The following is a 13,212-nucleotide window of genomic DNA, read 5'->3' as shown; positions in this document are numbered from 1 at the left end:
TATCTTTTGGGATCAGTCAACATCTTTCAGATGTTTGCTGGGCTCAGCAAACTCTGCTATCCCCTCAGTGCACCTAGCAAAATCCCTTCCTTTCCATTTCCCCTGAGGCTATTTATGGTATGTGCATGGAGAATACATACAGTAAGCTCTGCACAGCCGTCTCCAGCAGTTGGATTGTTTCATGTGCAAGCATACAGATAAAGTAGCAATGTATTTTCTCTGAAGTTTCTCTGAACAGTTCTGAAGTTACAGGTTTCAGCTTAGAAAGAGAGATATTTTGGACCCACTTGGACAAGGTTGGTTAGATTTCTTCTAGTTTGAAGAAATCAAGTTAATCTATGGGAGGCGACTATCTTTGAAGCCATATCAAATCACTGGAAGCACTTTTAATCTCCAGTAACTGAACCTTGGAGCATATATGAAAACATGATGATTTTACTTCAAGAGATTGAAACACAGGACTTCTATGAATGTCAAAGCAGTCAAAACTCAAGAGTTATTAAGTAGTTTCAGCAGATTTCAAGGTGCTGTAATAATACACTCTGATCCTGTGTGCAAGCCCAAAGGAGTTAAGTTCGAAGTCGTTCGCCATGCCTTTTGCATGCCACTTCAGTTGACCGAGCAAGATAGTTACCAGCTGCATTACAGCTGTTTAAGACATAAGCTGAGAACGTGCATCTGGCTGAATCAAAACAAAACTGTAGACAGGATCTAGCCACTGAGGTTGTCCACCGGTAAGTGAGAGCAGTAGTCTTCCCTGCCCTTGGAAGGAGAATTGTGGACTCTGTAAGTTGCTGGATCCTCAGCGAGACACTGCACTCTCACCTCTCCTTCCCCTTTGCCCCTGGAGGATCTAAGACATTGTCTGCAGTGCCCGCAGAAGTAAGCTGCACAGTTCAGCACATGGGGGGAGGAAGGGCGCCCAGTGAGCATACAGGTGATTTGCTATGATATTTTATCTTTTCTTGGCATTCTTTTATCTAAATAGTTCCCTAGCTCTAGCCCTAAAGCTGTGAAGTTTAACAAATCCAGGCCTAGGTGGGCATGCTATATGGCCAGCTCTGGATGTGATGTTTGCTTCTCTAGATATCAGCTACTTGTGTTCTCTCAGTACACAGAAACTTCTACACTTGGAGAGCAGTTATATGAGGCAAAACATAGGGAGACAAACCATAACGTGTTAATGATTGACATAATGGCATAGTAAGTCTGGGTAATCGGAATTGGTCACAGATCCACTTTGTGGGAACTTCAAGCAAATTATTAAATTGGAATGTAAAATTCTATTAATTCCATTTACGTGGTTATTTAACATCTGTAAAGCAATCAGTAAATTGAGAACCAGATGAAAGGTATTGTCAATGTAGGAAACAATGCAGCATGAAAATATTTAACTCCATCGTAAGTGAAAATGTTCACAAAAGGAATATCTATCAGAATAAATTCCTTGTGATCCTTCATTCATCTTTCATTAGGTATTTGAATAGTTACCACAGAAATGTTTCGGTAATCATCTCTCTCCAAAAGGAAGCATGGAAACTCCAATTATCATTGTCTGAAACCTGGGATAAAACGTTTTTAACATACGTCTCTTTGTTTCAGGTAACACTGGTATTTCCTAACAATGATCCTGCTGCTTTCATGGTAGCATTTTATGGCTGCCTGCTTGCGGAAGTTGTCCCCGTCCCTATTGAAGTGCCACTTACAAGAAAGGTAGGGAACTGAATTTCTTCTCTATACTGCATTTTAAAACTTATGTCAGAACAAATCACAACTGAACATAGCTTTTGAGTACATTTTTGTGGTTAATAACTCTGAATCTGAGGATACAAAGATAGTGCTGTGTGGTGAGTTATATATAGTTCCTTCTTTTCTGTGATGGAAAATCTGAAGATGTGCTTGCAATTTCAGCAAATGCAGGTCCGTCTGGAAAAGGAGAGGAAAATTTTCCAAGAGAACAGCTCTGCCAGTCCTAGATGGATTATCTTTGTAGCCTCTCAAAGCATTCTGGTGTTGGCCACTGACAAAGAATCATTGGCAACAACTGCTGAGTTTCCACCTGTCCCTGCAACCCAAGCTATGTTATAATGCCACTAGTGCTGTGTACACTACTTCAAAGCAGTCATGGAAATGCCTTCTCCTGTGTCTATATGTGCATATGTATCCCGAAGCTTCTGTCACCACAGTCATCTCTGCCAAGGGTGGCACTTGAACAAATTAAGTTTGGGAATTCTTGCCGCAGAATATACATTCATAGGGAAAACTGACCATTGCTAATCAACAGCCTTTCACGTCCAGTGTTGGTTCAGAGATTCAACCATGTATGCTAGGGAAGTGTTAGTAGACAGATACAGCAGTTCCAGCCAGAAAGAATGCCTGGGGGCAATGAGGGGAGGGGGCTGAGTGGTGTAGGTGAGCCACAGCTGGGAAGCTTACACTGATGCTGCTGAACTTGCATTTTTTTCTGAGGATGTATGCCTTGAGGGCTGTAAATACAGCAAAATGTATTTATTCATTACAAGTTCTTTTTGTCATATCCCCTTAATTTTACCGTGGCTGCCTGCAATGCCTGTTGTAAGGTTCTTCCAAATATCCCCTTATATAATCCCTTTTTTATTAGCTAGCACTAATAATGCCTTACTTTAATTATTTGGTCTGGAATTGTCCACACAAAGTGTGTTCTTTAATTCCTATGAGCTTTCTTTTTTAAAGGAAATTCTTTTGGAAAATGTTGACAGAAGCCATGAAGTGTTTCCAAGGAAAGGGCTGGGGAAATATTGCTTTGCTCACGTTTTCAATTTTTCAATTGTCAAGGGCTTTTCTTTGAAATGCTCTGGTGTCACAGCACCCTGGAACAGAAGTTCAAATCTTTCTTTCATGGACAGGTACCCTGCCTTTCAAATGAAAAGCCATGAAAACAAGTTTCTAAGCCCTCATAAAGGCTTTGCAGTTTGCGCATCTCACATAGCAATTTAACAGCTAAAAATATCTGGAGATTCCTTCCTAACCGAATATGTTTGAACCTTCCTCATCTCTGAGAAGCTGAGTTGACCTCATCATTTCTCCATTATGTTCACACATGCCCTGGCCAACATCTGTGGTGGGCCCTTGCGATGGTGAATCCAGAAGCTGGCAGGGAGAGAAGGGGTGGTAGCTGGAGGAAGGGACGGTTTGCTGAACTGGTGAAGGAGCAGAGAGAGATGGGGGAAAGTGAGTGGATCAGACAACAAAAGGCCATGATTCAGCTGAGCAGACGTGAGAGTAGCTGAGGAGAAGGAAGGACACTGGGAACTGAGGGAAAGAGGAGACAGGAGGTGCCCCAGCTTAACTGGAGGAAAGGTGCAGGTGAGCTAGAAAGGCCATGCAAGGAGAGAGGATGGGACCTCAACTAGGCTACCTGCTTTGGGGAATAGGGTTATGCTGTTTTATTTGTAAAATGTTGTATCTGAGAGCACTGAGAGGTGGACATGACTATAGAATGAGGGCAATGATTTTAGTAGAAATACAGCACATTTGCATCAGGCTATCACCATGCTTTCCCATGTGAGTGCAGTACCTTAAGATAGTTTGAGGCAGTTGCATAATGTGGTGCATTATTTCAATATAAAACAGAGATTTTAAATGCATCAACAAAAAAAGGCGAGCAGACTATGTACATGTTAAGATCATACAGAGTGTTCACATGGGTGAGTCTGCTTTCATTCTACAAAAAAAAGAAGCAACATGGCTTTGAGGGATAAAAAATCTAATATGTCTTTCCCTGTTACTATTTTCTGAGGTTTAATGACATTTTAAAGTACATGGATAGGTGTAAATTTGATTTATTTTGGAACATCTGATACCACATCCATCCAGTAAACTATAAAACCCAGCTGTCCAAGTAAATAATCTATGTCAAATTAATAACTTACCCTAATTTGGCTGAACCTCTTGGGTATTTTTTTTTAAATATACGTGTGTGTATATATGGATATATAAATATACACTTAAGCATGCATATATATGTATATTTATATAAAGGAATATCTACAGACTTAGACTGTTTAACTATTGCCAAGGTCATTCCATAATGTTTAAATATCAAAATAATAAAACAATAACAGAGATGTCAGTGGTACAGTTAAAAAAGCAACATGATCTATGATCTATAAATAAAACTATGCAATCTCACAGCATATACTATTGCAAATATTTTTGCGTTTGTTTATATCCAATGGGAACTGGAGTGGAAACAATGAGATGAAAATCGTGTTCTGCGTAGTCCCAGAAGGAATACCTCTGCTTGGTCAAATGGCAGCAGATTGCTTCTGGCATCCGTGGGAAGATGTCATTCGTGTCATCACACAATGGCCTAGACTGTTCTTTTATGCTTTCTCATTATTTGTTCTCTTTTCTGCATGCTTCAGTGCATTCTGGCAGTGGACATTTTTTGGTTTGCTTTTTGGAAGACAGAGAAGTGAGCTAACAAATAGACCGACAATTATATTATAGGCTAATACAGACTTACAGAATAATAAACTGGTACACGATGAGCTATTTCAGGGAGTTATATTATGAGCACATTTTTAAAATTAAAAATTTGCATTAGCAGCTTTAATACTGCTCTGCATTTTCATAAAGAAGAGTTTTTCACAGCTCTGTGCAAATTTTTTGCGCCTGGCAGTTTAAAATTGAGCAGTAATGTTTGCAGCCAGATAGCTTTTTGGCTTACATATTACTCTGCAGACACCTCTATCCATATGGAAGTAAAGGATTTTGCTTTACCAGCCCACAGATTTTGTGTGCATTCCCTTTTCTTCGTAGCATGACTGTTATTTTTTTCAGATTTTGGCAGGGATTTTTTCTGGTTCATTGTTAGGTGAGGGTCCATCTCTCCTTGCTCTTTCCTTCTGTATCCCACCTCTGTGTTGACAGAATACCTAGAATTAGTTGTACTTCCCCCAAGGATTTCAGGAGACGTGTCTGACATGGCATCTGGGATGGATTGCCTGAATACCCAGCAACCACGCACCATTCTCCAGTTTAGTTTTATTCCCAGAATGCTTCCTGGTGTTCAGCAAAGACCTGGCAATTGGCATTCACTCAGCATGGTTTTGGCTCTTTAAACTTGGGAAATCAGATCTAAAATTAAAAACTGAAATCCCAGGCTTTTTTTTAAGTACATCAAAACTAACTCTTTATTCCAGAAACAGCGGTCAGGGGTTCCACGGTCATTGTAGCAATAGAACAAACAGCATGTTTTATTTCTTCTTCTTTCCCTGCATTAATACCACTGGAATGCCTATGTTGTGAACACTCCCCAACATTTTTATAACTAATCCTCATCCCTTGGATTATGGGCTACGTTCTTTCAGAATAGTGTCTCTATTTCCAAATATTTTATGTTTCCCAAACATTAGCAGATTGTATGTTCTATACAACATCTCTTCCTTCAGAGCTGCCACTTTTGTTAATCTTGAAGCTGGAGTATTACAAATTGTTTAATTGTATGTGTGATAATGATGTGAATTGCAAACTATATGTCATAGAATGTGCCATCAAAGTAGATGATACAGGATTTTCAGCATGTCAAGTTCTAGTTCAAAGAGCAATTTATTATTTCCCTTATGAAAAGATTTAAAAATATGTTTTTGATTTTTTTTCTTTAGATTTTTTAGGTTAATGTTTTTTTCCATTTGATGGGCACCAGGAAAATTATTATTATTCTGCTCTGATACAGTCAGGGGAGCTAATCAGTTTTAATCTTAAAATAACATTTTTGTCCTCCAAGCACATAGTTATGCTCAATCACATGCTGTGAACATATGAACAAAGCGATCCCACATAGATCTGTATGGCCTCCTTATCAGAGGCGGTGAGTATTTGTAGCAGGGTATGACATGAAAGCATGTAAAAATCTATTTCTCAGTCAAAACACTATTTCCTAGCCTGTTAGATTTAATGCTACGTGTGCTTCCAGCAGGCATTTCTGTGCTCTTCCAGACACTGTCTCTGCCAGTGTGATTGGGAGAATGTGCCTGTGTATTGTCGTAGGAAATCTGGAGACACCCACTCCAGGACATTCTTTTTTTTTTTTTCAAGGATGCTTCATACAGGGTAAAAACTGTTTTTCAGGAGCTCTTTTTATTAAATACTGGAAAGTTAGGTTATTAAAGCTTTAACAGTAGCCAGAGAGATATATCTCTTTGAAGACAGTGAAATTCCCACAGTCTTGTCTTCCATATGAAGGCAGAATTGTATTCCGAAGGAAATACACCTTGATGCCTTTCCTAGTGTTTCAGGGCCTGAGATAAAATGAGCTTTGTTTCCTTCAGCTTTAGTCATCATTGGGCTGTAGTGTGCCAGAAACACTGGAGCTCTACATACTTTTGAACATCTTTTGACAATGTATCCCTTTCTCCACTGGATTTAAAATATGCATAAAATTTTATATATTTTCTTTTCGGTGACATAGTCCTCCAGTCCCTCCAAAGAATACAAGTTCCCTCAGCCCCACATGAGCCCCTGGTGCACACCGCTGGACCCCTGTAAGCCCTGTGCCCATCCTTCCCTCTTCATACACTTCAGCAGCTGGGCGCTGAGCAGAGGTCGTTGCTCAGTTGGCCACAGTCAATCTCAGATCCTTTAAAGTCTACGTTTTCTTTTTATGTTTTTGAGTTTAGGAAATGGTAGTTTCCTAGAGAGCATATCGCATTTCATGCAGTGTCCCCTGCCAAAACTAACCATTGTCTTGCTTTCATTAAGACTTTTGGACATTAAGACTGCTCATAGTTGCAGATTTCACGTGCAGATTACAGACGGATACCAAAGCTCTGTCTGAGGAGACAGCTGATTTCTTCATCTTAAAGCTGGTTATGAAGATTGCATCTGCTTTGTGTTTAATTTTTATTAAGGTCTTTGATATTTGTGTTTCAAAAATAGAGGGTTTCCTTGATGCCTTTTCACTTTTGGTTCAGAACTGGTGATGCTTGGCCTTTATGTCTGGTGGTTGCCCTATTTGTTCTTTACCAGCAAACTTTTGTTAGGGTAAGGGCAAATGGAGCTCAACTAAGCATCATAACAGAAAACAAGATTAGTTAAGTCTGCAGTGCTTCGCCACATAATTCTCATTTTGAAAGCAGTCTGGGATTTGCAAGTGGACAGGAGTAACCTTTATCAGGCCAACCTTTGCACAGGCTGTCTCTTTCTTCCTTCCTTATTAGATAAGGACATGCACTCTCACTCACGGAGAAAGGATCATAATTGTTTTCCTTCACACAGATACTCTCACAAAGCAATATAGAAATGACATTAACAGCATGCTGAAATGCAACCACACGTGGGATTTTTTTATCCTGACAACGAATTATCACTCTCTGCAGCAGGAAGAAGACAATTTGCCTCCAGGTACTGGTGAAAACCTTTAGGGAACCTTTAATAAAAGTCTTAGAGAACCTTGAATGGCTACCTACAGCAGAGAGGATTTCCAGCTCGCTTCATCTGAAAGATTGATCTCTCTAGGTGTGTGCAGACATAGTCTAAAGCTATGCAGACATCATTTTTCATACCTCAGCAAGTGCTGTGCCTTCAAGAAATGTAAAATGATAGTTCCAAAGTCAGCAATTGGTCTCAAACCTCATGCTACAATACCTCAACTCTATCTTTTGCCTTCCACCTGCATTACGTGTCATCTCAAACTGTGAATTGTGGAGGATTTGACAATGAGCATCGCTGGCAAGTCTCTCCCCAGCTGTGGTTGGGACTGTGTTGGTTGAGTTGTTTCACCTGGTCTCCACTGGCTCCCTGAGGTTTTTTCTACCCCCACAAAATTCAGCAAAATAAAGTGTTTGTGGCAAGTGGGGGGTTGCCAAAGTAGCAGATTAGCATAAATTACCCAAATAGCAAATAACACTGCTGACAAAACAGTGTGTCCTGAAAATCTATTCCCTTTACAGGCAGGAGAGTGATTTTATTTAAGGGGGGAGGAGGATTTTTTTTTTCGGCAGCAGATGATTTGGTTTCTTTTTTTTCTACTTACAAAGCAGTTTTCAGCACTGCAGACATTCATTTTACATTACTCAAAAGGGATGCCGATAGCTAGTCTCTGAAATCTGAAATAATCGATGCCTTTAAAGTCAGTAGTCTTTTTCCTGGCCCACACAGAGGCTTTGACTGCTTCACGCAAATGACTGCATTTTCAACTCAAACTTCATTTTTCAAACTCACAAGTTTTACCCAAGTTCCTCACTGCTCTGGGCCTGTCATGCTGAGGTGTGAGGAACAGCGAAGACTATTGTGTTGACGTGCTTGAGTGTGTAGGTAAGGTTGCGGTGTGTCTGTGGGATCTATAAGGCTCTCAGGTTGAGATGGTTTCAGATCTGCCACCTCCTGGCTGTGAGTCCAGTAGCTCAACACCACTTGAGTAGTTAGAAACAATTGCTTCTGTGGGGCAGCAGGTATCACAGGGGCCCCTGCATGGGGCAAGGGATGTCGATCCCTTCTTCATGTCTCTGTCCTCTGTAGTACTTTTTGCTTCTAAGTCAGGATGAAGCCACCAGAAGCAGGCAGGAGGTAGTGATAACTAATTAGGAGGTGTGAGACTGAGACTGAAAGTGGGAATGATGGACACAGATTAGCAGACCGCCAGAAGGCTTCATTGTGTTCGTACTGTAAGATCCTCAACTGGAGCTCCTATGGCCATTGAGAACAGTGTCTTATCACAGGACCTCTACTTCAGCGTCTTGATTTGCTTTTTTCTTGCAAGGCAGGATTTAGTGTGAACACTAAGGGCATGACATAGGATTTGAAAGTCTGTAAAACACACTGGATATTGTCCACGCATGGTGAAATTCTTCCAATCTCCTGTGGTAGTGTTGCATCACATAATTGTTTAGCCATGTTGTCCTTTCAAATGAAAGAATTAACTATACAGAAAAGAATGGGGTGAAGATTTGAATGCTATTTGAGATGGAGTGGTCCTGATGTAAAACAGTCTGTTATTAGAAACCGTGACATGTGAGTAGATTGTATTAAGTAATCTATACATGATTCCCTCTGCTTGTGTGTGAACTACTACGAATGAATGAATAATATTTATGTGGACATGCTCTAAACCAGTTGATATGGCACTAAGTGGAAGCATAGTCATTCTTTCTTGTGTTATCTAAAAAACTCAAACTGTTAATACAAGTTTCCTTTTCCTGTTGTTTTGTTTTGCTGTGAGAAGAGCTTGACATAATTTCTTGACTGATGCATCCCCCAGGGCCATGATATGCTGATGCTCTAAGGTCCACACTTTCTACTGGTTTACGTATGTTAGATTTCTTAATGGAATTTAATAGATTAGTTTCTGCTTATAAAGTCCTGCATTAAATGGAATTTGATTGCTTGAGAATCGACATTTTCTTCGTAGAGTGGTGAAACAGTTTGCTAGCAGTCTTTTATAGGGCATACAGTTACAACAACATTTTATTTTTAATTTAACATTGAGAGTGATGCAGTTGCATTCAATTATGAAAATTATATGCAATTTTTTTTAATTGGTAGTTAGAAATTCATACATATACATACATTGGTAACCATTTTTTAGATTGAATTTAGTGGGAAATTTTGAGTAATGGCAGTATGGATCTGGTATTTTAGGAAACTGGTGACCTCCCTTTATACATGATAGAGTAGCAGGTCTCAGAGGCTATGTCTTGCCCAAGGAGTGATGTCCTCTGTGGAGCACTCCAACCCTCATCTGCCGTTCCTTCTGAGGGACTTCGAAGGAGAGCCATCTCTCCTGCACTGTTCAGGCACCCACATTTCCATTCTTTGAGCAGACTGCAAGAGTGGAGACACCAGGTCTCATCCTAATGCAGAATCAGGATCCAGTCTAGCTAAGCACTTGTCCCAGGGGTTTGACAACATAGATATGGACCAGCTAACACAAGAGTCGCTGAGGACAGTAATACTTGACAAAGCCCTTTTTGTCCTGGAAACCCCCTGATGCAGGTACGGTGGGGTCGACAACATGCTCGCCAAAATGTTGTTCATGGATACACCAGTACTATTCTCTGTTGTTCAAAGGGTACTCTCCTTGCCTGGTTTTTTATTGGAAAAGGTGATGCACAAGCTTAATTTTAAAATGCCTTCCAGAAAAAGTACCTTGTCAATTTTTCCTGGTTTTATATATGCATTCTGGTTATGGTAAGCAAAAGCAAATGCAGTAATTCTGGTTGGAAGGAGTTACATAGCATAGTTTTGACAGATCAGTTTATTGTGCCACATTGCTTGCTCAGCTATCAAAGTTCTGATAATTGGTGCCATATATGTATCTTGAGGTAGTATGGAAAACAAGTAAGCTTTTGTTTTTCCTCTGATGTCATTGCTTCCTCATTTTAGATGGCTTTATTTAGCTACATAAAAATTGCATTAAAAATTAGTCAGATAGGCTTTGGGGCTTGCTTTCTATCATACAGTTTTGCTTTGAATAAATCAATAGATTAAGGCAACTGTTCTGTATTTCTGCTTGCTTCCGTGGTTAAGTGTGCTTTATGGTTGATTTGAAAGATATTTTAATTTGATCTTTTAAGACTCCATAGCCTATTTTCTGTAGAATCATTCTGTGAAGATAGGGTTAATACTTCTATGTGCATTTATATCTAGGGCTTTGCTCTGTTGAAGAGCCTAGTGAATAGATGTAAAGTTCATGAAAGAATCATGACGAGACACTATACATAAAGCAGACATAATGCTGTAGAAGCACAGCATCTCTTAAAGAACAGCTATGGCCTAGACTTGAAAATCATTACATGACTTTTTAGCCTCACTGCCTATATCCCCTTGATGAAAGTAAAATGTAATGTGCTTTCTCTAATGGGCACTTGACTATCTGTAGTGCTCCTGAAATGTGTCTGTAACTACTCAATGAAATGGTTATTGACAGCTCAGGTTAGATCAGCATAAATAGTGACACTGTCACCACTGTATGCCCATCATAACATCTTAAGGGTTGAAAGCTTTCTTCAGGTGGAAGCATCTATAACCCATATTATTGCCTAGAATCATCACGGAATCACAGAATGGTTGAAGTTGGTGGAGATCTCTGAAGGTCATCTGGTCCAGCTCCCCTGCTCAAGCAGGGCCAGCTAGAGCAGCTTGCCCAGGACTATGTCCAGGTGGCTTTTGAATATCTCAAGGATGGAGACTCCACAACCTCTCTGGGCAACCTGTGCCAGTCACCCTCACAGTAAAAAAGTGTTTGCTGATGTTCAGAGGGAGCCTCCTCTGTTTCAGTTTGTGCCCATTGCCTCTAGTCCTCCCACTGGGCACTACTGGAAAGAGCCTGGCTCAGTCTTCTTTACACCCTTCCTTCAGATGTTTGTACACACTGATGAGATCCCCCCTAAGCCTTCTTTTCTCGAGGCTGAGCAGTCCCAGCTCTCTCAGTCTTTCCTCATGGGAGAAGTGCTCCAGTCCCTTAATTATCATAGTGGCCCTTCGCTGGGCTCTCTCCAGTAGCTCCATGTCTTGTACTTGGAAGCCCAGAACTGGACCCAGCATTTGAGATGTGCCTCACCAGTGCTGAGCAGAGGGGAAGGATCACCTCCCTCAACCTGCTGGCAGTACTTTGCCTAACACAGCCCAGGATACCATTTGCGTTCTTTGTGCAAGGGCACATTGCTGGCTCACATTCAACTTGGTGTCCACCAGGACGCCAAGGTTCTTTCTACAATGCTGCTTTCCAGCCAGTCAGCCCCCAGGCCATGCTGGTGCAGGGGGTTGGTCCTCCCCAGGTTTAGGACTTTGCAGTTGCCGTTGTTGAACTTGGTGAGATTCCAGTCAGCCCATTTCTCCAGGGGTCCCTCTGGATGACACAACCCTCTGGCATATCAGCCACTCCTCCCAGCCACTCGTCATTTCTGAAGAGATGTGAGAGGAGGCGCCATCTGATGGCTTCAGTTCTCCTTATGATTTATGTTGTTCCAGACAAGAGGATATCTAGGTTGTGGAATTCCTTTGTCAATGTACAGATGAGTTTTGCTAATCAGCTAAGTTGCTTAAAGGAAAGAGATTGTTTTCCTCTCAAGATAATGTGCCAAAGGACAATAACGTTTTCAGCCTGTAATCACTTCTAATCAATTCTTTGTATTGCTTTTATTCTGTCATCTCTTAGGATGCAGGAAGTCAACAAATAGGCTTTTTGCTTGGAAGCTGTGGAGTTACTGTGGCCTTGACTAGTGACGCATGCCATAAAGGACTGCCTAAAAGCCCCACAGGGGAGATACCACAGTTTAAAGGTAAGCTAACACTTGCTTTTCGTGGATATCAAGGGTCATTTACTACAATAACAGTCATTGCACTTGTTCAGTTGTAGTGGGTGAGGATCAAGCCCGTGATGAAACACTTGCCACAGGAGCACCGTGGCTGCTGGGATGCGATTGCCCTGGCTGTGTGTCACTGGCTGGTAGAGATCGCTGCTCCTGCCTCATGGATGCTGAGCAGTACGAGTGCTCCTGATTTGGTTCTCCGCTGGCTCAGCCAGGCTGCTGAGATCGTCTGTGGCCACAAGCGAAATTAAACCAACAGACTTAGGACTGTAGTAGATGAGAAGCATTCATATGATTCAGTCCTATAGCTAAGTGGTAGGGACAGTAACCTCTGACAGGAGAGTGCTAATAAAATAATTGGGTCAATAACAGCTTAAACTGCCCAGCCAGGGATTGTCTGAGAAGGCCACGATAGCCGTGTTAAGAAAGTAGTTCTGGAAAATCTTCTTTCCCATGCTACACTGAGGTTTGAAAGAAGCAATGTTTAGGTAATGGTGACACAGGCATTTGGGAAAAAAAACTCTGGCAGAGAAAAGTTTTGTCTTGTCTTATCTGGCAGAAACTCAACAAAAGCTGACTTTTCTTTGTACCTCAGGCTGGCCAAAGCTGCTGTGGTTTGTCACAGAGTCTAAACACCTCTCCAAGCCACCTCGTGACTGGTTCCCACACATCAAGGATGCAAACAATGACACAGCTTACATTGAGGTGAGTTAATGAAGATGCATCTTCTCCTCGAATCATTGCATATGGCACTTCTGGATTAGGTAAACATCATTATTCATTCACTAGTCACAGAAGCAAAGAACATCCTGTTTTAGCCTGTTAATAAGTAATATTTTCTAATAAATTGTACTGGATATTGATTTCAGAAAACTTAATGAAATGTTAAATTGCATTTTGGGGGTTTCTAACGTTGATG

At 41.0% G+C, this 13,212-nt stretch overlaps 1 protein-coding gene across 6 annotated transcripts in view; it reads left to right on the top strand.

Moving 5' to 3' along the window:
• DIP2C (disco interacting protein 2 homolog C) overlaps positions 1-13,212 on the top strand; it is a 327,852-nt gene that overhangs the window by 231,429 nt on the left and 83,211 nt on the right. For all 6 annotated transcript variants that reach the window (XM_075492421.1, XM_075492425.1, XM_075492419.1 and 3 more), the window contains 3 exons: positions 1,603-1,713; positions 12,140-12,263; positions 12,889-12,998. In XM_075492421.1, coding sequence (XP_075348536.1) covers positions 1,603-1,713; positions 12,140-12,263; positions 12,889-12,998 — 345 coding nt within the window. The remainder of the gene's footprint in view (positions 1-1,602; positions 1,714-12,139; positions 12,264-12,888; positions 12,999-13,212) is intronic.

The sequence above is a fragment of the Mycteria americana genome, chromosome 2 (assembly GCF_035582795.1).
Source record: "Mycteria americana isolate JAX WOST 10 ecotype Jacksonville Zoo and Gardens chromosome 2, USCA_MyAme_1.0, whole genome shotgun sequence".
Classification (NCBI taxonomy): domain Eukaryota; kingdom Metazoa; phylum Chordata; class Aves; order Ciconiiformes; family Ciconiidae; genus Mycteria; species Mycteria americana.
The sequence above is the reverse complement of the archived record's forward strand: the minus strand, read 5'-3'. Positions and strand labels throughout refer to the sequence as shown.